Here is a 25,330-nt window from a genome sequence, read left to right as displayed (position 1 = left end):
GTGTGTTCCGATCACAAGCGGTGACAAGAATACTCCAACGAAATGGTTGCTAAGGAACATTTGGCTTGGCAAGTGATAGCAAGCTAATGGAGCACATTCCAGGTTCCCTGAAAAATTCAGCGTTGGCAACGTGAAAATTCGGATGAGAGGCCTCAAGTTGGTTTACAAACTGTTTTCAGATCGCTTTTAACATTTACAAATCACCTGACCTCTTATAATATAAAACGCCATTTAAAAAAACGACGATTAATCGACATCACAATTTATTAATGGGCAGCATTTTCATACGGTGTATAATTGAAATAGTTGGTTGCTTGGCTATCTAGATGCTCCATGAAGGTAAATATCAAATAGCGCTTAAGTTAACTTTAAACTATTATATTTTAAACTGTGCATCAAATCAATTTCAGTAAAATATAATGATTCTTGAAAGGGAAGAAAGTGAAGTAATTACTTCCGGTTGGTGGGTGGAGCAAAAAAGACCGTTGGTTAACTTCCGGTGAATAGCGGCCGTGCTTGCTGTCCGTTCATCAAGTGGCAACCGCTGTGAGGTGAGAAGTTGTGGTAACAAGTTGTTACGTTGGAGAGGGCAAAGTAGTATCATGAAAAAGGGAGAGTAAAAACAGTGTTGGTGTGAAGATTTGTTTCTGAAATATCCAGTTTTTCACGATGCGGACAGATCTCCAGGAATCATCGTAGCGCTCGAGAGGACACTGATGAAGGCAAGCAAGCTTCTGTATATGTTTTGATGTTTGGAGTCGTTGGCAATGTTTTCTTATAAATACTGCTGCCAGATGATGATCACCTTACTCAGTTGAAACTAATGTAGTGGTAATAATCATATCGCGTTGAGTCGTTCGTTTCCTGGACCTGCTGTTGAATAAATCAGTCGAGTCTTTCATTGCGAACGTACATCGATGAATGACTGGATGAGAGTTGGCAGGTTGGCGCAACCAATGCCTCCTCTGTTGGTCTCTTGTACTCGTAGCGTTCGGACAGTTATCCTCTCGCATCGCCCCTCCTTCCCCTTTCCTTCCTTCCTTCCCTCCTTCCCCATCCTTTCTTTCCTTCCCTCCTTCCCTCCTTTCTTTCCTTCCCTCCTTTCTTTCCTTCCCTCCTTTCTTTCCTTCCCTCCTTTCTTTCCTTTCCTCCTTTTCCCCTTTCCCTCTTTCCCTCCTTCCCTTCCCTCCTTTATAATAATATTTTATGGTTCATGATTACAAGGCACACTCTGATGGCTGCATTATAATGGACTGTTGTTAAATACATTGTGATTGAAAAGTTGCTATCTGTTTCTAAAAGGCTGTTTTTGTGCTACTAAGTCACATGGACTATTTATATCATGCACTGCAGTTTTTGTTTTTTTGTTTTAGATATGTGATGGCTGGGCAATTGAGTATCAGCGACAGAGCAAACTTTGCAGCCAGATATGAAGTATGGAGGTCAATGACAGCTGTTCAGCGATGGTGGCCAATTGAACAAGGAAGGATTGCGACACTAAATCCTAAAATCATTATGGGATCTGTGGCTGATAGCGCAGTGGAAGACCATCCATTTCTGTGTCGGAAGAGAACACTAGGGTGGTACAAGATGCTTCTTCACAAGGCCCTAAGAAATCCATTAGACCGTGTGTGTGTGAAATTGGGCTGACTCGCCGTTCTGTACAGAATTTTTTTTTTTTTAAAGAAGAACTAAAGCGGAGACCATGGAAGCCACACTTCGTGCAAAAGCTTCATCCAGAGGATTGTGACCGAAGGATGGAGTTTGCCAAAATTGTGCCTGTATGGCTGCAGGACTGGCCAGACCTCTTGAAGAACATTATTTGGTCAGATGAAGCCGTTTCCCACGTTGGAGGCTTCGTTAACAGACACACCAGCCATTACTGGGAGTCACAATCTGCAGGAAACAGCGGAGAAGAGCCATAGCCGTTGCAAAGTGACGGAGTGCTGTGGGATGACGTGAGAATTTTCAGCCCATACATTTTACGAGATATAATGAATCCAGCAAGGTACCTCGCTATGCTCCAGAATGTTGTTTTCCCTGAAATTTTGTTGCCCGTAAGTGCAGTAAATGACATTTGTGTCAAAAGCATTCATATCAAAGGCTTGCCTGAAGAATACCCCCATCGTCTCGTTCTCGCCCTCCTGTGGAGATGCCCCAACCATTGTATGTGCCTCCCATATTCATTCACTTAAATGTCCCTTCTGCCCACCCGTTCCCCTCTATCTTCATTCCTCTTCCTTTCCCTCAGAAATAACTCAGTCCTTTGCAGCAATCTCTCATTACTTTCTTGAGGCCCTCTTAAATTTCGATTGTTACTTTCACATTATTGCCAGAAAACATGCCGAGTGCAAGTTTATGTTGTCGTGACGACATTACCGAGCAGCCGCAATGGCAATCGAGAAACTACTAAAACTCCCAATTCAACATTCATAATGTCGCTTACGCAAATTCTCTATTCGGCCAAAGTTGCTTCCAGTAGGATAAATGCTTGAAGAGGAAAGAAAATGACCTTTAACTTCCAAAACATCACTCCAATATAACCAATTTTTTGGGGATGTCTAGGATGTTGGCTGCATCACAGTGCATCGTCACTTGGATGGGTGTTAAGCTGATGACCCACCTGCTCATCTCCACTGGAGGGTGTTGATTATCCCACGGTGTCTTTCTCGATGAGTACGGGAGTTATCGTCTGCACTCGGACTTGAAGCTGTGTCGGGCCCGTCCAACCAGCTCATGGAAGATTTGGACCAAAAACATTGCCTGCCCGAACCCACAATAAGGTGGGAATAATTGGGACTGTTACAGTGTTACATATTTAATAAATGTCAGCGATTGAGAAATGGTATAAAGCTTTTCTCTTGATTTTGATTAAAATGGGAAGAATTGTGCTTTTCAATAAAGCAAAAATAATTTGGACAGAGCCAAGTGCAGTAGTTTCTGCAGTGGAAAACCGGCAATGGTTAATTTTGAAGTATTTTGATTTGCCAAACAATATTTGCTCAATGCCACTTTTGCACCCTCTTCTTCCTCGCCCACGTGCCCCCATTTTTACAGGTTCAGGTGATAACGAGTTTGTCTCCATCTACCTTGACTTGCACCAAAACTACGAGATACGTTCCACACTTCAGTTCAAATGTAAATTTATTTGCATTTTAATGACTCGACCACCTTTGCATTTGATTTCCATTTTTATGCCTCTGCCACTGAAGTCGCCCGGATGCAGTATGTTTTTGGGTTGTTCGTTCGGCTGTCCATCCATCCGTCCATGATGAGTTTTCGTTTCTGCGATAACTTGAGAAAAAGGATGGTCCTGTAGAACAACTGAAGGGATCCAAGTCAAACTTGGTGCAGGTATGCATAATTAGGTAAATATTAACTGATTCGATTTTGGGGTCACACGGTCAAAGGTCAGAAGTCATGTTTGGTAAAAATCCTGTTCTCGCAATAACTTGAGAACCAGTGATGTGATTTTGACCAAAGTTGGTACATGTATGTATTATGATGCAATGATAAACTGATTTGATTATGGAGTCGAGAGTTTAAAAGTCAGAGTCTGTAATGTTTATAACCTTAGCAGCATCTTGGGCATCCTATGTGAGTGGATAAGTGCTCATTATAACTATACATATTATTATAACGAGAACAGCCGAAGGGATCAAAGTTAAACTTGGTAGAGAGCGGTATGTATGATGATATAAAGATGAACTGATTCGATTTTGGGGTCATAGGTCAGGTTAGGTAAAAATCCTGTTACTGTGATGACTTATGAACCAGTGATGGGATTTTGACCAAACCTGGTACAAATATGTATTTTGATGCAAAGATGAATTGATTTGATTTTGAAGTCACAGGTCAGAGTCTGTAATAGCTTAATAACTTGAGAATGGCTGAAGGGATCCAAGTCAAACTTGGTACAGGTATGTATTATGATGTAAAGATGAATTGATTAGATTAGATACCCTGCCATATCTACGCTATTCTTCCATACCATGAAGCTGTAACTCCCATACCTACCCTGCCTTTTTCCCGCTGTCCTGCCTTATTTATGCTATTCCATACCCTGAAGCTGAACTCCCAAATCCTGCCTTATTTACGCTATCCTCCCATACCCTGCCTTATTTCCACTATCCTTCCATACCTTAAAGCTGAACTCCCATACCCTGCCTTATTTACGCTATCCTCCCATACCCTGCCTTATTTCCACTATCCTTCCATACCTTAAAGCTGAACTCCCATACCCTGCCTTATTTACGCTATCCTCCCATACCTTAAAGCTGAACTCCCATACCCTGCCTTATTTACGCTATCCTCCCATACCCTGCCTTTTTCTGCTATCCTGCCTTATTTACGCTATTCCTCCATACCCTGAAGCTGAACTCCCAAACCCTGCCGTATTTACACTATTCTTCCATACCCTGAAGCTGAACTCCCATACCCTGCCTTATTTCCACTATCATATCATAGTTCTCCATATTTCTTGCTCTTTTCTGCTTAAAGCAAATGCTCTCCCCTGATCTGCATGTGTAATTTGAAGATCAACTCACTTTAAATGAGCTGACTGATGGAAAAAAAATCACCTTCGACCAACAAAGTCCCATATTACTGTTGGGTCACAGTGGCCCTTTCATGAACACCACCGGAGCCGTTTTGCTGAATTAAAAAAGAATGAGATATCGAGGCTTTGTGCACAAACTTTATTTGCATACATCAGAGCAATAGCAGCAATAATGGAGATGCATTGTAAAGTTATTCTCATAAAGCTACCATCCAGACATGCAAATATCATTGTTCTGATTAAGGAAGACTTTTGTAAGTTTTTAAGTTTTTGTTGCTGATGATGTGAAAATTGTACTTTTGCATGAGGGCAGGTGAGAGCATCGATTTTGACATTCATCAATCTGAAATGATGTGTGCATTTGATTTAGTCTGTGTGTGTGACTAAAGATAACTTTATTTGGAGAAGCCAAATCCTCCGGCGTTCGAATCGACTTTCTGGAAATCCAAGACGGTCGTTGCTTGAGAGGAAAAGTAGATGATCACGGTCTCATTCTGAAACAAAATGGTGACATCTTATAATCACTGCATCATGTGTTCCGTTAAATGTTTTTACCAGTTTTTTAATCATTAAATATTTTTCCCCATCAGTGTAGACCCTCTGCTTGAAGGTCAACAGCGTGTTATCGGTGGTGGTTAAGAATGGTCGATGCTAGTCATCAGAGGACACTGTGAAGACCGGGTTCCCCTCAAGTCAGATCATAAAGAGGCAGACACATGACTATTACTACATGCAAAACATGCTTCTCATGGGCACAGCAGGATTGCGATTTAGTCACCTGACACAGATATGGCTGTCCTCTGCACCACACGCTACAGCAACCTCCAGTGTCGGAAGTTGTGGTTTCGGCATGGAGTCCAGGACAAAGCGAGGTGTATACCTATCAACAGCCTGGCACATAAACTTGGACGTGAGCTGTGCAATGCCTTACTCGACTAATGCCCTACTTAGCAAGAAAGAGCATCAGATTAGTCTGGGACAGCTTGGAGAAGAACCTGAGCTCAGTAACAGCACTTCAGAAGCATGTGAGGCCTTCATATGTGCAGTCTACTCAACAGCCAAGTGGGCTGGGAGGTAAGTGAACGACGTCAGATGCTGGCTGTTCTGTCAAAAGGCCCAAATAAATGAAAATCTCCCCCTACCTCCGACAGCTTACAGCAATGCATGTAGCGAGGAACCTACCAGGCCTATGTAGGGAAGAAAGCACTGGAACCTACAGAGAGTCTGCCACCAGCAGTTGGACATGGTTGAAAAGTTCAGGATGGTGCCCTGCAGCCTGTGCTCATGACCAAAGATCCAGCACCACTGGGTCTTCCGGAGCTGACTGTCTGCCACTGCAAAAGTCTGCATGTTGCCGAGCCGACTGTACCCGTAGAACCAACAACACGCCATGCACAGAAGCTTGTGCATGTATTGCCCAATAAACTTGTGAGAATCCACTAACGGTCCTTGAGTCCGCTGATGAAGAAGACTGACTGGAAGTGCCAACAGACGAGTTGTTAAATGCTGCCAGGAACTGCACCTAAAGTGCATGTTCGGTATATTGTAGAATATTGTATTACTCTATTATAGTGCATTCAGTATATTGAAGTAACAGTTGCAGTTTTCTTTCTGAAGGATAATCGGCATCATCTGGCGGCGTCACAGTGGACGACGAGAAATGGTCCCTGTGCAGTAGTCAGGTGTCCTGTCTCCATATGTCGAATGTGCAAAGGATAATATTTGTGTTTGTTTTCCAAAATGTATGTTCCAGTAGAAATATAAAAACACCTGCATCTTCATATGAGGGCAGAACAAGTAATAAAAAAAAAGGTTAATGACACTACAATTTGAAACTACATACTACCTTGAGGTGTTTCTAACACCCTGTCAAGTCCAACCTTTTCTGGAGGGAGTGTTGAATGACTGTTGAACTTTTTGAATAGTTGGTGTGATCGTGAGGCCTGGTCCAAGAGGGTGAACATTTGTGACGTAATTGTCTGACGTCGCAGCGTCACCCGGTGCTCCACAGCTGTGTGGATATGCACAGAACTTCTAAACTCTAAAGGGAAAGTTATAATGGCGCAAAATCCTCATCTCATGTCGTGGTTCCCAAACTTTCTTTTTGTCCACGACCCAAAATTTGAAATCGCATTCGCGTCGCGACCCAAACGGTACCTACGCTAAAAATTGTCTAGAGATTTGAGGGGTTTTTTTTTCTTCAAGTTTTGGGTCGTGACTGTGTTTGGGAACCCATGATCGAGAGAGCTCCAATTGTAAATGTTTTTTGCTGTGTTGTCCGAGTGGGATGTCGCTGACATTGAGATGGGTCGGTGAAGCTGATACAATAGAGATGGAAGATTTGTTTTTGGTTTTATTTGAGTATTTAGAAATTACCGGTGGTATTCTTGAAAATAGAAACAACTAGCTATTCTACAGAAATGTGTGCCGGCTCACAGATGAGTTTTTTTTTTCTACTTTTTTTTTTTGACTTATCCCAGCCATATTTAAATGTCTGCCGTCTCGACTCGGGTTTGGATAGTCTGGTTTATTGGGGTCTGAATTTGTTCATGGTGCCACCGATCGCTCGCCTACTCCTCGCAAAAGACACCATTGGATCTTCAATGTCCACCGACTAATGCTAGTAGAAAACGGGACACCAGACTTTATATCTACCCAAGGGATGACGCGCTTTTTTTTTCTTTTTTCTTTTTTTTTCTTTTTTCTTTTTTTGGTTAAAAAAACAATTCTAGTTTTGTTTTTATAATATTTATTTTTGTACTTGTGTATGTGTGTTCCACAACCATGCCAGTGGAATTCCATGTATAACTGCAATGTGGTTTGTACAACTAGATGCGGCTGTCGAGACTGACCGATGACCTTCAGAGTGCCGCCACTTGTGGCCTCTCCGAGGTGGTTTTTGGCGGTGAGGGTGTAACGTCCAGCATCCTTGGGGTTGGTGATTGCGATGTTGAGTGAGCAAACACCATAAGTGTCTGTGCTCCAGCAGTTGGAGTTGTCATCCAGTGGTGCAGCATCTTTCAACCAATGTACCTTGTGGGAGAAATGAGCCAATAGCTTGGTTTATTATCTCAGGGATGTGTGAACCTATTTTGTTGATACTTGGCACATACATGATGGTATACATCTGCACATCATATTGTTTCACGATGCGATCAAAGATGGCGAGCTGGCGGCCATTATGTTACTTAATCGTGTCCCCAACCATTTCCTGAACATGCACGGTCTGATTTTGGTCAAGCTTGTCACAAGCACAGCACATGGCAGCGTATACGTGCACCTCACTTTATTTTGCAATCTGATCAAAGATGGCGGAGTGGTAGACTGGCGGCCATTTTAGTTGTAAAAAAAACCGATAATGACCACGTCCTCAACCATTTCTCACGCATGCATTTACCAATCTTGTTCAAACTTGGCACACAGAAAGTGAATGATGGGTTAAATATGCTCGTCATTGTTGTTCGAGATCAGATTCAAGATGGCCGACTGGCGGCCATTTTGTTACTTAAACGTGTCCCCAACCATTTCTCGACATGCCATGCATGGACTGAATTTGTTCAAACTTGGCATAAAGACAATACATGAGTATATGCAGAATGTTTTGTTTTGTAATCCGACCAAAGATGGCCGACTGACAGCCTTTAACTCTAAATTACTAAAATTAAAAGAACTAAATTACTAAAACCATGGGGGCTATGACATTTTATTGTCTTTTTATTCTTGTTTTGTCAGGGTGCCATTGCCATGGTGGGTGGAGTCTCAGCGAAAAATATGGGTGGGGGTCCGACAACTGTCTGTCCAATGGGTGCACATTAAAAAAAATTGACCCCCAAAAAGAATCAACAACAACCATGCGGAGCTCTTGTAGACCTGTGACACGTACATCTAAAAACTATGTTCTCAAAATAAAAAGAGGCAGCGATGTTTTATATTGCATCGCCCATGTGGGTGCCTCCTGTAAACCACTCCAATACATGACATTTGAGTTTATAGGTGAGAGGACTGAGCCCAGAACCTAACCCCATTTTGCCATTTGCTCTTGGTTTTATTTTATGCGGGGGTTTCCAGAAACGTAATCCCCACGTAAAACAAGTGTTTACTGTACAATAATACCAAAAAGGTCTGTTTGTCTGTTTTATGAACATACGTCGTCAATGCATCATCTGGACACCACGCAAAAGTCCTGGCGAGGGTCTGTAATCTCCGATGACTTTACATGCAAACACCAAATTTCCCTCTAGGACCCATCAGGCAAAGAACGCATATACCTTAGGTTTGGGATGTCCAGTAACAGCACAGCTGATCTTGCAGTCACATCCGCGTGGTATGCAGTGGTCCTTGAGTTCCAGCACAAACTCCGGTATACTGTCCCTCTCCTTCTCGTGGTATTTCTCAATCTTCACGTCAAATAAGTCTGAATGAGTCGGTGGGTATGCACATGCCGTGAATTAGTGGTTTTCTGAACTTCACCATTTTACCAAAGTTTTATTTTTACTTTTTTATTTTATACAAGGTCTCGGCTAAGGGAATAGCTAAGACAAAGATCACATCGGGCCGCAACATAAAGGGAACAGCAGGAGACAGTGGAAACGCCAACAGCAGGGCGGAGGGAGAAGGTGCAATGCATTCAGAAAGTATTCAGACCCCTTCACTTTTTTCACATTTTGTTGTTTCAGCCTTATGCTGAAATCGTTTAAATTCATTTTTTCCCTCATCAATCTGCACTCAATACCCCATAATGACAAAGAGAAGACAGGATTTTAGAAAGTTTTGCAAATTTATTAAAAAGAAAAAACTGAAATATCACATTGACATAAGTATTCATACCCTTTGCTTTGACACTTGAAATTTAGCTCAGGTGCCTCCTATTTCTCTTGATCATCTTTGAGATGTTTCTACACCTTGATTGGAGTCCACCTGCGGTAAATTCAATTGATTGGACATGATTTGGAAAGGCACACACCTGTCTATATAAGGTCTCACAGCTGACAATGCATATCGGAGCAAAAACCAAGCCATGAGGTCGAAGGAACTGCCTGCAGAGCTCAGACAGGATTGTGTCGAGGCACAGATCTGGGGAAGCCTACAAAAAAAAATTCTGCTGCATTGAAGGTTCCCAAGAGCACAGTGGCCTCCATAATTCTTAAATGGAAGAAGTTTGGAACAACCAGGACTTTTCCTAGAGCTGGCCGCCCGGCCAAACTGGGCAATCGGGGGAGAATGGCCTTGGTAAGAGAGGTTACCAAGAACCCGATGGTCACTCTGGCTGAGCTCCAGAGATCCTGTGTGAAGATGGGAGAAACCTACAGAAGGACAAACATCACTGCAACACTCCACCGATCTGGGCTTTATGGCAGAGTGGCCAGATGGAAGCCTCTCCTCAGTGAAAGACACATGAAAGCCCGTTTGGAGTTTGCAAAAAAGCACCTAAAGGACTCTCAGACTGAGAAACAAGATTCTGTGGGCTTTCATGCGTCTTTCACTGAGGAGAGGCTTCCATCTGGCCACTCTGCCATAAAGCCCAGATCGGTGGAGTGTTGCAGTGATGGTTGTCCTTCTGGAAGTTTCTCCCATCTCCACACAGGATCTCTGGAGCTCATCCAGAGTGACCATCGGGTTCTTGGTCACCTCTCTTACCAAGGCCCTTCTCCCCCGATTGCTCAGTTTGGCCGGGCGGCCACCTCTAGGAAGAGTCCTGGTTGTTCCAAACTTCTTCCATTTAAGAATTATGGAGGCCACTGTGCTCTTGGGAACCTTCAATGCAGCAGAATTTTTTTTTGTCGGGTTCCCCAAATTTGTGCCTCGACAGAATCCTGTCTCTGAGCTCTGCAGGCAGTTCCTTCGACCTCATGGCTTGGTTTTTACTCTGATATGCATTGTCAGCTGTGAGACCTTATATAGACAGGTGTGTGCCTTTCCAAATCATGTCCAATCAATTGAATTTACCACAGGTGGACTCCAATCAAGGTGTAGAAACATCTCAAAGATGATCAAGAGAAATGGGAGGCACCTGAGCTAAATTTAAAGTGTCATAGCAAAGGGTATGAATACTTATGTAAATGTGATATTTCAGTTTTTTATTTTTAATAAATTTGCAAAACTTTCAAAAATCCTGTTTTCTCTTTGTCATTATGGGGTATTGAGTGTAGATTGATGAGGGAAAAAATGAATTTCAACGATTTTAGCTGAAGGCTGCAACAACAAAATGTGAAAAAAGTGAAGGGGTCTGAATACTTTCTGAATGCACTGGAGACTGAGATGGAATTTGCTTTTTTATAGGTTAAATACTAAAAGTTATCTCAATTTTATGATTACCGGATGAAACATTCCCAAATTAAGAGCACATACACAGTTTGTTTGTGTTTAAAGATGAGCATTCCATTTTGTCGTAAATAGTGAAGACTGTCACTAAGATGGTGTCAGTCATAACCTCTAAAACCGAAGGTGGATGGAGGTTATGTTTTCATCTCTGTCTGTTTCATTGTGAACAGGATATCTCAAAAAGTTGTGGACTGATTGGAACGAAATTTGGCAGAGAGGTAGCGTATGTGACGATGACGATTCGATTCGATTTTGGTGAAGATCTGAATATGGATTTGGATGTGAGAATTATTTAATTTTTAAGTGATTCTTCACCATTGGGAGATGGGGCCAAAAACGATACATAGCAAGATATATCGAAAAGTTGTGGACCGATTCGAACGAAATTTGGCAGAGAGGTTGTGTAAATGACAAGGAAGAATCGATTCAATTTTGGTGAAGATCCTGATCCGGATCCGTCTCGTAGAATTTTTTAAGTGATTCTTCACCAATGAGTGATATGACCAACCATGCAGATAGATGTATGTAATGCTCTCTAAGTGCCGTTCTAGTTCCATTTGTTGTGGCTGTAGAAATTGAAAAGTTCACAAATAAAACAAAAGAAGTATAAATGAAGTTTTTTTTTTTCTATACTTTAGTTTCCTAATTGGGCATCTACCGGAAACATGTTTTTCAATGCACTATTCATATTTACCTCCGCCACCAAAGGTGGATGGAGGTTATGTTTTCACTCCTGTATGTCTGTACGTTTGTCTGTGAACAAAATATCTCAAAGTTGTGGATGGATACGGACGAAATTTGGCAGAGATGTTGCGTATGTGACGCGGACGAAATGATTACATTTTGGTGAGGATTCGGATCCGGCTACTAGAATTTTAAAGTGATTCTTCACCATTGAGTGATGGAGCTAAAACGAACATATAGCAGGATATCTCAAAAGGTTTTGGACGTATTTGGACGAAACTTGGTGGACTGGTTGTGTGTGTGACAAGGACTAATTGATTCAATTCTGGTGAAGATCAGGATCCGGATCCAGCTGGTATAATTTTTAAAGTGATTCTTCACAATTGAATTAAATGGCCAACCAGGCGGAGGTATGCTCTCTACTGAGTGCCATTCTAGTTTGTCCTGTGATAGCTCGCCTAGACGCCTACTTCTGCTCTTGTTATTCTGATCTTCCATAAGCCTTGGTTAAGAGCTGTATAAACTAGAACGGCACCCGGTAGAGTGCATACCTTCACCAGGCGGAGCGGTTTACATTTTGTAGCCCACCGATAGGCCGGATCTGGATTCAGACCTGAACCAAAATCGAATCGGCTTGTTCTTGTCGCCAAACCAACTCGTCCACCAAGTTTAGTCATAACTCGTCCACAGCTTTTTGAAATATCTTGCTATATATCATTTTTGGCCCCGTCACTCAATGGTGAAGAATCACTTTAAAATTCTCATTTCTGGATCTTCACCAAAATCTAATTAATTTGTCTTTGTCACATACCCAACCTGTCCACCAAGTTTCGTCTGAATCCGTTGATATATCATGTTAACAGACAACGGTGAAAACAACATAGTAAAAGGAATGGTGATTTTACAAAAAGTAAAAAGAATGGTGATTTTACAAAAAGTAAAAGGAATGGTAATTTGTAAAATTGGCAAATGTCATCGAGTGTAACTTGAACAACTGGCAAAAGCCAAACGTCAGAATATTACAGCCTTCACAGGTGAGCACACAAGCCAAATCTTAATGTACCACTATTGAGTGGTGGAGCAATAGAGGTCTATGCTGGATGACAAAATCCATTCGTGAATGATAGTACATCATTTTAATTACTTTTAATTTAATTTAAAATTTAATTAATTAAAAAATTTTATGTTAATGTGATGAAGGCACATGGTGTCCAAATTTGGTAATGAAGGCCTAAACATTTTGGTGGATAAATGGCAAGGTGGACAGTCTGCATGTTGTTGTCAAACTCACTCTTCTGCTTGGGCACTAGCCAGGCTTCTTTGCTGTCCGAAGGGTCGCTGCAGCCTAGCTCTGACTTCGCAATGATGCGGAAATAGTACTTGCGTCCTGGAATGAGGTCTGTGGCGATGTACTTGGTATTGGCAACACGGTCAGACAAGGTGTACCACGTCATGGTGCTGGAATCTCGCTTGAGGACGATGTAGTGAAGCCGATCAGTGGGGCTGTCGTCAGGCGAGGGTTCCCAATTGAGTGTTACAGTGTTTTGTATCTCTTCTGCCAGGGAAATCTTACCTGGTGGCCGTGGAATATCTGTGGGAGGGTGGGGATCAGGGCAACATGTCAGTTGTCACCCTAACCAGTTTCTTTATATAATGTATTCATTTGTGTTCCTAGCATGTAACAGACTGGATTATCTTCCCAGAGGCCGTGCGTTCCAATCTGGGTCAAGACAGTATCAAGGATTTGTAATATATTATTATGGGTCATCAGGATTCAGAACAGGGTTCAAATCCTAATCATGACTACCAATATTAGGGGGGTCAGGTCGGCCAAATGGCCGAGGCACTTTTGGTTGGATTAAGGGCTTATTTGTTCCGATACCAAACTCAAATTTAGAACACCCATGGCTGATCAAGCAGCGCACCCAAACACCATGCCTCTCCGGGGTCATGATCAAGATGAACCCGAGTGTTGGTTGTAGCTGGCAAGCAGGTATCTATATTATATTAGCCGTAGGTGATCCTGTCCGGGGGTGTGGCTTACTCCGTTGAGAGAGTAGCTCCACCAATTCTGGAAGAGACTTCAAAAACAAATATCCACCTTTTTGGTTACTCGCATAGCTTTGAAGCCCTTTTGTTAGGCCTGCGGTGTCTTGCTCTCTCACAGTTTTATTTCAACTCTAATTCGATGTATCATTTCATTTTTCACAATCGCTTGCATGGTTTTAGACTCGGTTGCAAAAAACGGGAATAAAATTCGACGAAAGTTACCGTTTATAGAACAAAATGCATTTTCGAAGGCCTGTAACATGAAGCCCATTCATTGAGTCTCCCTCACGGCTTTATCTCGACTAATTCACCTGGGACAGTCACTGGGATGGTTCACGTCTCAGTGTCAGCTAAAGGTGAGAAAATCGGCGACATGTATTCCAACAGCCGTTTTATGACTGTTATGTCGGCACAGGGAAGGAGAGAGGGGAATGAGGGAGGAGAATGACAGAAGAGAATGAGAGAGGGGAAGGAGAGAACGTTCCCAGGACTTCGTTCTTCATTCGTTCGTTTTTTTTTTTGTTATGTGCACCTACACTTTAAATAGGTTTATTTGAAATCTTTAATTTTCAAAATGTAATTTACTTGCCATGTGATGATTACGAGACACTTCCTCTTGAGGATCGTGACAATTCATGCGTTGCGTGGAAACTCCCATTTCCAAAATGAACGAGACGGTCGTACATTTTTATTGCAACTTAGGCAAAGCAAACTGCCTGTTTCATTCGGAGCGATTATGCACTGCCCAAAGACGATATGTTTCAGGAAATTACCGAGAGATATTTCTTCGTTTTTATTTATTTATTAGTTATGTGCACGTACACTTTAAATAGGTTTATTTGAAATCTTTAATTTTCACAATGTAATTTACTATTATGGTGATGTTTAACTCTGAGTGAGAATAATTCTAAATTTAAAAAACTTTCATATGATATTTTGGATTTTTATAAACAAACTATTTCTGCACAGACGTGTGTTCATATTAACATTATGTGAAGTAAATAAATTGTGTAGATGACATCATTTGTGGATCTGATGAATTGGCTGTAACCATTTTGTGAAATTGAATGTGCAGGTGCAGCATCTAACTCAATATGTTGGAATGTCACACACGTCAATGCCCGTGGGATTCCCATGGGTGACCTGGCACTAGTAGTTTAATAACGGGCGTTAAGTGCCCAAAACCCGAATATCCTCCAAAAAGATTTAAAGCCAACATGGTCATTCTGGTCCGAACGATTCAAAGAGACCCAGTGAGTTCAATAAATTTTGTAATTACAAACAGGGCAGGGAAGGAACAAGGAAGACATTCATTGCAATATGATATACAAGACAGGTTTATTTACAATAAATTGTATACGTTCTTTTCGATGGATTGAAGGTTCTTATTCAACTAACGTAAGGCCTCAGGCACACCACTGGAGAAAGTCGCCCGGGAAAAAGGGGGGCAGATGGTGGTAGGTCCCTATTCGGTCAGTCATACATCCGCTTCCCTCATGCGAACTCCACTGCAGACGTGACCTAACTCGACTCCGTGCTCGACTCGAGTCAGTCACTGTATGTCCTGTTTGGAGCTCCTTTTATGACCTTGGGTGAGGCCACATGTCGTCGCTAACCACTGCCCGCTCTACGCTCATTTGGCTGTTCAGGTGACGCTCAAGCCGAAGTTCCACCCTGAAAATTCTCAGCCTGTCCCGAATGTTCGAGGCATGGCAAGAGCACGCCTCATGGCCCACAAGGCCACTGTCCTTTAAAAGGACATAAAATACAGATTTACAGAGGATGAAACACAAAAAGTGGGTTTTCATGAAAACCGGGTTTAGACACGAACATTGGACATGCTTTCTATTTGCTTATCGCCGAATATTCCAATCACAGTTCATATTACCTCTATTACGTTAAACATGAACTAAGGAAAATAACTTTATTATACACATTTTTCACCACGAAAGTCATTTCCACAACCATATGCTTCTTGATGGTAAGCTAGATCGTTTCAGGATAAGTACCACCACGTTATCGGATTATATGCAAAAACCCAGTTGACTACTGAATTACTTTCAGTGAGATAATCTGCCAACCTCCAACTTGTGGTTGCTATCTGCACTTTCATGCTTAACTTCTCCTCTTGGGCCTCTTCTCTGAGAGACTTTGGGGAATTCTTTGTTATCGGCCTTGATATCTCAAAAGCCTGATATCCAAGCTTCCCTCTTTCGGCTTTCCTCCTTCACTCTGCTCTCTGATATCGAGCTTTCTCTCTGAGCACTCTATCTTTGTAATTGTTGATGGTTCAACATCTTCCTCCTTCCATATCAACAGCAGTGTCCCTCAGGGTTCTGTCCTATCTCCAACCCTCTTCCTTCTTTATATCAATTACCTTCTTTCTTGTACAAATAACTAAATGCACTCGTATGCTAATGACTCGACATTACATTCCTCCATGTTTTTTCCCATCAGCTCCATCTTCCCTCACTCGATATACATCTCGTTTGATCACAGCCACATCTTTAAATTCGGATTTGGACAAGATTTCCCAGTGGAGCAAATGTAATCAGGTTAAATTAAATGCTTCTAAAACTCAATTTCTTCCCATCTCGCTCTAAAACTCCTCTCAACTCTCCAATCTCCTTTGAAAGCTCCACAATTACACCGTGTGATGAAAAAAAAAAAACTACTAGGTATTACCTTAACTTCAAATTTATCCTGGAATCCACACATTACACAAATAGCTACGTCTGCCTCGAATAAATTAGGAGTCCTGTTCAGATGTCGAAGATTCTTCTCCTCTCAACAGTTGCTTCAACGATACAAAGGATTGATTCGTCCTTGTATAGGGTGCGGCTCTCACATCTGGCGAGGTTCTAGCTCCACATACTTAATAGACAGAATTTAATACAAAGTAATCCGACTTATCAACTCTCCCAATCTGACCTCAAAACTCGACCCACTCAAATTACGTCGCAAGGTTTGCTCTCTTTCTCTTTTCTACAGATATTACTTCAGTTTCTGCTCCCAAGAACTTGCTGCTTGTGTACGTCCGCCATTAGCGAGACCACAGAATACTCGACAAGCCACTACATCTCATGATTAGTGTGGCCATTGGCAACTCAAGGGTGGGCCATTATGATGTTTGTTTCTTCCCCTCCACTGCCAAACTCTGGAACTCTTTACCTTGTCATGTCTATCCAAACACTTACAACCTTACCCTTTTTTTTCTTCTTTTTTTTTTGTATGCAAGATCGAGGCTCGTGTAAGAGCTAACATTAATCACAAAAAAAAAAACGGACACATAAAACATATTGTTGCGGATATGAGGATTGTATTTTTTTGATTGTGTAATATTGCTTGAATATGGCCCCTCCTGCCTCCAGAGTTGTGTAAAGGTAAAAAGGGCGTCCCGGTAGTTAATTCCATAAAGCATCCATTGAAGGACACTATAATACCCTTGTTCAGTAGTTTATATCCTTATTATGTGTTTTAGGGTAAGGCCTTGTCTTCCATTAGAATGACACTCCATTGCACCAAGTGAAAGAGATAGATTCCCTTCATCCTTCATTCCCATTCCCAAAAACCTCCATTTCCCCTTTCAACAATTGCCATTCGCATTGCCAACCAACAATTGCCGCCATTGACCACGAGGCAGGGTTGGGGAAGAAAGGCGGGTCCCCACCTCGTCATAGAGGGGAGGAGCGAGTCAGCCCCACTCAACCAACCACGAACAAGGGGTTGGACTTAGAGAGGGTGTGGAGAGAAACATCAAGGAGGTTCGCGAAGGTTGAGGGGCGGGGCCTATATAACCCGCCGCGGGACGTTCCCCGAGAGAGAGCTGCGAGATGGGAGATAAGAAGATGAGAGATGAGCTATGACAAGAGCTGAGTTGTGAGGTCCAAGGCCGAGCTGCGTGGTGAGGTGCAAAAGAGAGAGATGGGAGATAAGAAGATGAGAGATGAGCTATGACAAGAGCTGAGTTGTGAGGTCCAAGGCTGAGCTGCGTGGTGAGGTGCAAAAGAGAGAGCTGGGTTGTGAGGTCCAAGAGAGAGAAAGGAGATCATCCAGGGAAGCACAAGGCCTGCTATTCGTCACCTTGCTCGCCAGCAGCAGCGTCCACAGCAGCAACAACCCTCGACAGCTGTTTGGGGCCTGGACGGCGGTTTTGAGCAGGGCCGCGAAGGGACGGCGGCTGCCCAACGAGCCGATCGTGCTGCCGGACCCATTGGACTTTCCTCTCCTTCCAGCCATTCCTGCCTACAAGTTCCCCATTCGTGTACGTGAGTTTGTTCTGCCCTGGGTAGTCAATTGTCTGTATAAGCTAGTATTTTCCCTGTGTCTCTAAAAGCTTCTGTATATTATTTTCTTATCTTTCCTTCTCCTTGGTTATTTTGAGCCTGTAAATAGTAAATAAATTTAGTAGTATTTTCAACCTTTGTTTCGTCTTCTTATTCCTTTTCTTCACATCCGTCGTCTTTGTCTTTTCCCTGATTGAATAGCTGTGGCGCGATACGGCCAACGTCTGGGTGAATTGGGTGAATCGGGGAAACTGTTAGGTCGCGGGGCCTCCGCTCGGCAAACCAACATCCTTAACCGCGGACCGTAACAATATAATAAAGCGAGCGGTAGACAAGATGGGATAGGGGGGAAGCACACAAGCACAACATTTGAGCACAGGGACATCGGGAGATCTGTGGGAGGGAGAGGGCTTGGGGGGAGGAGGCGTGGGTAGGGGGGGAGGGGTGGGAGAAGTATAAAACACAAGCACACTGCAAGGACTTCCAGGAAGGAAGTTGGTATTTCAAAAAAGTGAGTCTGGGATGAAATTAGCGGGGGTAGAAAAGATCAAGGTTTTGAATGGGGGAAGATAAGAGATGGTGGTGAATGGCTGTTTTAAAGACCTGGAGGGAGGAGTGGGATTGAAGAGAGTGAGGGAGTTTGTTTCAGAGGCGGGAGTAAAGAGGAATGAAAGAGTGAAGGTCAGCAGAAAGTCTTGAATGAAAGCCCTCTTCAAAAAGCAGATTTTTTACTTCCTCAAAAACTCTTAGACTATTTGCTCTTTCTTCACTTTTCTGTCAATGCAGCTCTTTTATTTCAAGCCAGGCCTCGATCAGGACTATATGGTCCTTCAACATAAAAAAAAACAAATCGTCAGGTTCACTATGTTTTTTCGTTCAAAATTTTTGGAGATTAGCAAAACTCTACATTTTTGGAATATTCAGAGCATGAGGAATCCAAAAATTAATGTTGGCATTTGCGTAGACACCTTTGCGAAAATGACACTCAGGACAGTGATGAAGATAGTCAGGTTCACTATGTTAACAAATATAATTTCGTTCAAAATTTTGGGAGATTAGCAAACCTGTACATTTTTGGAATCAGAGCATGGAGAATCCGAAAATCAATGTTGGCATGTGCACAGACACCTGCATGGCCGCCATTTTGGATTTTCAAAATGGCCGCCATAAAATACATATTTTGCGCTATCTCGGCTTCTAGTCAACCTAGAAACTTAATTAACTAGAACGCCACTCAGTAGAGCACATAGTCCCGCCGTGGATTTAGTTAGAATAATACGTTTCGTTCAACATCCCCTCTCCCCAAAACAATAAATGAAAAAGAAAGTAGGCCCTAACTGTCGGAGAATTTATTTTGATATATCTCGGAATTAGAGGAGAAAAACATCATTTAAGAATAAGAATAAAAGCTTTAATGCAGTAAAACAGAAATAAAAATTCCTGGATCCGGAATAATATCCTGAGCTTCACCAAAAACTAATCAATTCTTCCTCATCCCAGGGGCAATCATCCCACCAACTTTCATCCAAATCCGTTCAGAACTTTTCCAGATATCTTGTTCACAAACACACGAACATACGAACACACACACGCACAAACACACGGACGGACACGATCGAATGCATTACTCCCTGGCGGGAGTAAATTTGCTAATCCTATGTTTTCTGGGTCAAGGAATCCAATAAAGGACTCAAAATAGTGCTCAGGATTATAGAAAAGCAACAAACAAAGGTAATTGAAAACAATAATTGTCTTTATATTTGTGATATAACTGTAGTACATAATACATGATATTGCAAGTCCTTTGAAGTTATCGGTATGGGTTTATAAAGCAAGAAAGCAGCCTTGTTAGTATCAGATTGAACTATAAGTCCTATGCACAGGATCTACCTGGTCTATACCGTTCAGGAATATGCTTTTACAGATCATCACTGTCCTGAGGGTCATTTTCGCAAAGGTGTCTGTGCAAATGCAAACATAAATTTTTGGATTCCTCATGCTCTGAATATTCCAAAAATGTATCGTTTTGCTAATGTCCAAAAAATGTGAACGAAATTATATTTGTTAAGATAGTGAACCTGACTAAAACTCTTAAATGCCTCTCGAAAGCATTGAAAAGCTGTCTTTATATTAGCAACACTGCAATTGTCCAACATTAAAAAACATATTACAACCAAATAACGATTGCCAATAAACTACTAAGGATTTGTTTTGATTTCTACGTGGTTTACATCTTTTTCTCAATTGCATAAACATTATTTCTTTGTTTACTGTGCTTGGCATGTCTTTTGTCGGTAAGGATTCATCTTACCCGCCACCTCGATGTGAATGTTGAACGTCTCTTTGCCCATTTCGTTTTCAATGGCGATCGTGTAGAGGCCGGCATCCGACTTGTCTGCGCTGGAGACCTGCAGCTGGGAGCAGCCTTTGCTGTTGGCCACGCTGACACGGTCATGCAATGGACGTACATCCTTTAGCCACGTGACTTTAGGCTCGGAAACACCCTGTCGACGGGTACAGATTGGTGCTGACGTCACTGCTGATGTACAGTTTAAGTTTACGTTTTATGCAAACAGGCCTAAACAGGAACGCGTCGAGTCTTTGTGTAATGTTCTGACCAAGATAAAATGAATGAAAAACAATTTTAAAACGTTACTCGTGTACTTAGGCCTTAGGGAATAAATAGCATGAATGATGTGTTCTGCCAGGATGGTCTAGTCACTAGTGGTATGCACACGTACCTCTGAGCCATCTAGCCTGGGTTTGAATCTCGGCCCAGTCTGTAATCCTTGCCTGGCCCTGGCCCTGGGATAGCCAAATGCTGATTGGCTGAATTTGAAACAATGCGTTAGAAAACTTACAATGGCTACCTCTTTTCCTAGCAGCCCAATTGCGGAAAGAGAAAACGTCCCTACACCATTCAATTAATGGGCAGTTTCGATAACAACAAACGGTGATGACGTGTGTTCATATGCATCAGGGTAGTTACCCTGCGCTCGCGAAGCGAAAAGCGGGGCTAACCATTCAGCTGCGTACGTGTGCCGTGTGCTGTACGTGTCTGCATTTTTTACATTAATTTTCTCAGCAACTGTTGGTCTGATTGACATGAAATTTTCACCATAGGAGGGCCTCCTGTAGAATATTTTAATGATTATTATGACATCATAGGTCACTTGGTACAGGCGCCATCTTGGAAAAACTTCGCCCCTCAATATCTCTGAAACCACTCCATGGAAGAAATTTGGACCTGGTTCATTGTCAGCTACTCCCCATGGGGAATAAGATATGTTAATGATGTCATTGGTGCCTTCGTTATGACGTCATAATTCGACAAGTACAACACTTGTCCGATCATTATTAATTTTTTTCTCAGCAACTGTTGGCCTGATGGACAGGAAATTTTCACCATAGGAGCGCCTCCTCCTTTAGATTATTTTAATGCTAATCATGACGTCATAGGTCATGTGGTACAGGCGCCATCTTGGAAAAACCGAAAAATGTTGCACCTCTATCTCCAAAACTGCTGCATGGTAAAAATTGAAACATGTCTCATTGTAAAGAACTCCACATGGGGAATAGGTGTTAACGATGACGTCATTGGTGCCATAATTATGACGTCATAATTCGACAGGTACAACGCCTAGTCTGATCAGTTTGAAATGTATTGAGCGTGATCTATGCAACAATTATATTGGAGAATATAAATTTATGATGTCATCGCTCACGTGGTCTGGCGGCCATATTGGATCAAAGAAAAAAAAATGTTCAAAAACAGAAGAGTTGGCTCGCAACAAGTTGACTGCGCAGGGTAAGTATTCTACGAATACCATCCAGTTGGCATCGGTTCTTGCAAGGGTGTCGCAGTGCCGCTACAGGGCCCCTGTAGGTTAGGGCAGGAATTTGTAATTTTGCCATGGTGCGAGCCACAGCTCGTCTACTATTCACAAAAGACACCATGGATCATTAACATCCAGCAACGCAACGATTATTAGTCCCCGTTGGACTTGGTCCGAAACGGGGGCTTATGGATTTGGTCTTGTCTGTGCATCCGCAACCGTGTCTCAGATGTATCGACCGATTTTGTTCATGCTAGGCACAAAGACAATACGTGACGGTACACGCATCATTTTGTTTCGTGATGCGGTCAAAGATGGCCGACTGGCGGCCATTTTAGTTGTAAAAAAAAAAAACCCCGATGTTGAACAAGCCCTCAACCATTTCTCCGACATACATTCACCAATCTTGTTCAAACTTGGCAAACGGATAATGAATGACGGCTTACATATGCACGTCATTTATTTTCGAGATCAGATCCAAGATGGACGACTGGCGACCATTTTGTTACTTAAACGTGTTTGTCAATTTCTCGGAAATGCATGGTCCAATTTTCTTCAAACTTGGCACAAAGATACATGTGATGGCATGATAAAAAACATGAGTATACATATGCAGAAGATTTTGTTTTGTCATCGGTCCAAAGATGGCCGACTGGCGGCCTTTAACTCCGTACAACAAAATTACTAAAACCACAGCAGAGGCTATGACATTTTACGACTTTTTCTTCTTGTTACATTTCAGCATTTGTCCTTGATATTTTGCATAGCCCTGCACGCAAATTATTTGAAATATCTTGTGTCCATTGCTTCAAATCTTTGGCCTAGGCATTAGAATTAGTCAAAAAGTATTTTCAATGCATACAATAACTTAGTTTATTAACCAACATGGTTGTTGAAATATATACTATGGTATGGCATTGCATTCAAAATGGCTTTTTTGAGATATTAAGGTACCCTTACATTTTCATACTTGCCACCTTTGAGAACTTGTTGTGCTAACATGGTTTTTCTTGCTCAGGAAGGATCTTCCAAAATGGCTGTACAAGTTACCTGCTTGCAACACATCGTTAACCTCACCCCTTTTTCTAGGCCCTTTGTCAAGTTTTGACTCCAGACAATAACAAGACAACACCGAACAAGGACTCAACTTGTCATTATTGCCGCAAGGCTGTAACAACAAAGTAATGGGTGGGGATAAGACTGGGTCGCAAACGAACAAAGAAACCTTTAAGCCAAAGAAGTAGAAGAAAAACAAAGGGAATGGGTGGAAGGGTGGCTGGAATAGGTACAGTGAGCTGCATTGGGATCATGGATAAGATATGATCAGCTGTGACTCACTCGTCTGGGGCATAGCTAGTTCATGTTTGATGCCCTGGAATGAGATTTGTGGCAATCAGGTGTGGCAATTGGACCTGTGGTTGGAACCAAATACTGGAGGATTCGGGAGAGTAGAAGCCCACTAGGTAGCGATATAGCTACCTAGGCCCACCATCCCCTCTCTACCCCCTGCAAGACAACTTGGGGTAATTATAAAGATGTTTAAATGTTACCAAAACTTAGAGACAGAGACCTCTGACTTACTATAAAAGGGATGTTCAAACGGATTGCATCCCCGGCCTTGAGGAAGAGATAAGACTTATGTCCGGATGTCAGCTTAAATTTTGGGTGCACTGCAACGATACCAAAGAATGTTGTTAGGTCACACTCCCACCAACAAGGCCAATCTCAAGTCAAGATCTCTGCTGATACTCAGAAATGAGGTTTTGGGATCCGTTTACATACCTGGTGGGGGCATGGCCACCACGCAGCGACCCAAATCGCGTGGCTCGCCAAGACCGGCTTCATTCATTGCACGCACTCTAAACATGTAGCGGCCTTTTTCCCGGAGTCCCGTCGTCGTGAATCTTGTGTCTGTAAGAGTGCTCATGTTGCAGCGCGACCATTCCACTCCATCTTCAGGCCGCATTTCCACTATATAGCTGAATGGCGTGAATCCTCCTAGGTCCTTCGGCTCCTTCCAAGCCAGTGTGATACTCGAGTAGGTGGTGTCGATGACTTCCAGGTCTTCTACGGCACTTGGAGGGTCTGTAAGACAGGTCAACAAACAGATGGTGGATATTCCGACAGATCATTCATGTTATTGACATATAACTGAACTACGTTCTATGATATTGAGTCAAACAGCTTTTCTCCCCACCAACAAAACTCATCAACATATTTGTAAATCGGACTGGCAGGAGTCACCTGTTAATGCAGCCACTCTTCCACCCATTCCCAACATATTTGTTAACCTAGAGTTGAGCGCACTTGCCTCTCAGGTCTCCAGCCAGGGTTTGAATCTCAGCCCAGCTGTACTTTGTCATCCTGGTGTTTAGTATGCAGGGCGAGACCGTTCCTCAGATGGACATTGAACTTGGCGTCCCATCTGCTGCCATTATTTGGCTCACGATGAAAGGTCCGACAGTGTCTTTGCGAAGAGTAGACAAACTGACTGACTTCTAATACTGACCGACGGCTTCCACAGCTGACGTGAAATACCCGCTCCAGCCACAACATCGCGGTTGATGACAAACAAACACCTACCTGCCTTGTTTTTGAGTTTTACTGGATAGATGTTTCATCACTTTTAGGTCATCTCGTCTCGATTCTCGAAGAGATCAACTTATAAAATGGGTAGTGTTGTCCGGATGTCTGTCCGTCCATCCGTTAGCTTTTTGCTACTTTTTCTACTCCTCCCTTGTCACTTGGCTGACTGTTCTGAAACTTGACACATGAATACAAGACAGTAGCCCCCACAATTGCTCAGGCTTAGATTTTTCGATTTTAGAGTAGATCATGGAGGTTTAGGGGGGGGGGGGGGTGGGTGGAGTAGGAGGTTATCCCCCCCCCAAACTTCGGATCCCTACTCGGGCCTTATTTAACAACTGATTGCTCTGAAACCCAATACAGCCCTTCTACTCGATGGTCCGGAAGGATACCTTAGTCTGGGATTCTTCGATTTAGTATCAGGTGATCCCACAAAATCAGCAGAGGTCTGATGACTGTCAGCCCAATCGGAGCTATTTATTTTGTAGTTTCCAGCCACTGTCACATTTTCCTAGCAGTGAGGATTTTTTTGTTGTTGTTGCATTGATGAAGTCGGCACTCTGCCAAAAGGTATGCACACTCGCCTCTAAGCTGTCTCGTTTTTGGTGGATGTTGTAGTTGGTGGACGACAAAAATTCCACGATGTCCTTTGTGAAAAGTTGGTGAGCTATAGCCAGCACGCTGGCCAAATTCCAAATTCGTGCCCTAACTTTGTGTTGAAGTGGTGACCATTCCAGGATTGTAACTCCATATAAACTGCTTTGGCATCACCAATACTCTGTATAAAGCATGTTTCATGATCTGATGAAGTTGTGTTTTTGGCTGTGAAACTTCTCTTAAGTGGGAAAAATCCTATCGAGTCTTCATCATACTATTCTGTATCTCCATTGTATTGTCAGTCATTGAGTTATTCATCACATTATCTCCACGCTTTATGATTATCCCAATGCTATTTGAAAAACTAGAGCAATGCGACCGTGTCAGCAATATGCCGCCGTGTAGTCCCTGCC

General features: G+C 42.6%; 1 protein-coding gene and 1 long non-coding RNA gene across 4 annotated transcripts in view; one reads left to right on the top strand and one right to left on the bottom strand.

The window, feature by feature from the left end:
* The first annotated feature begins 474 nt into the window (after window positions 1-474).
* On the top strand, window positions 475-5,147 carry LOC137427579 (uncharacterized). Of its 3 annotated transcripts, XR_013623473.1 has the most exons (4): window positions 475-551; window positions 680-722; window positions 2,566-2,783; window positions 3,058-5,147. It is a non-coding gene; the product is annotated as an uncharacterized LOC137427579 (long non-coding RNA). The 3 variants fall into 3 exon arrangements; XR_013623474.1 differs by lacking the exons at window positions 475-551; window positions 680-722 and adding an exon at window positions 1,622-2,008; XR_013623472.1 differs by lacking the exons at window positions 475-551; window positions 680-722 and having other exon boundaries at window positions 2,385-2,783.
* Window positions 4,683-25,330, bottom strand: part of IGSF22 (immunoglobulin superfamily member 22) — a 69,488-nt gene continuing 48,840 nt past the window's right edge. Inside the window, exons 20-26 of the mRNA XM_068117174.2 lie at window positions 23,517-23,819; window positions 23,316-23,404; window positions 20,210-20,402; window positions 12,855-13,154; window positions 8,827-8,972; window positions 7,411-7,591; window positions 4,683-5,052 (exon numbers count right to left, since the gene is read on the bottom strand). Of these exons, the coding sequence (XP_067973275.2) occupies window positions 5,048-5,052; window positions 7,411-7,591; window positions 8,827-8,972; window positions 12,855-13,154; window positions 20,210-20,402; window positions 23,316-23,404; window positions 23,517-23,819 (1,217 nt within the window). The 3' untranslated portion in view covers window positions 4,683-5,047. The remainder of the gene's footprint in view (window positions 5,053-7,410; window positions 7,592-8,826; window positions 8,973-12,854; window positions 13,155-20,209; window positions 20,403-23,315; window positions 23,405-23,516; window positions 23,820-25,330) is intronic.

The sequence above is a fragment of the Myxine glutinosa genome, chromosome 5, assembly GCF_964187855.1.
Source record: "Myxine glutinosa chromosome 5, kmMyxGlut1.1, whole genome shotgun sequence".
NCBI classification, from domain to species: domain Eukaryota; kingdom Metazoa; phylum Chordata; class Myxini; order Myxiniformes; family Myxinidae; genus Myxine; species Myxine glutinosa.
The sequence above is the reverse complement of the archived record's forward strand: the minus strand, read 5'-3'. Positions and strand labels throughout refer to the sequence as shown.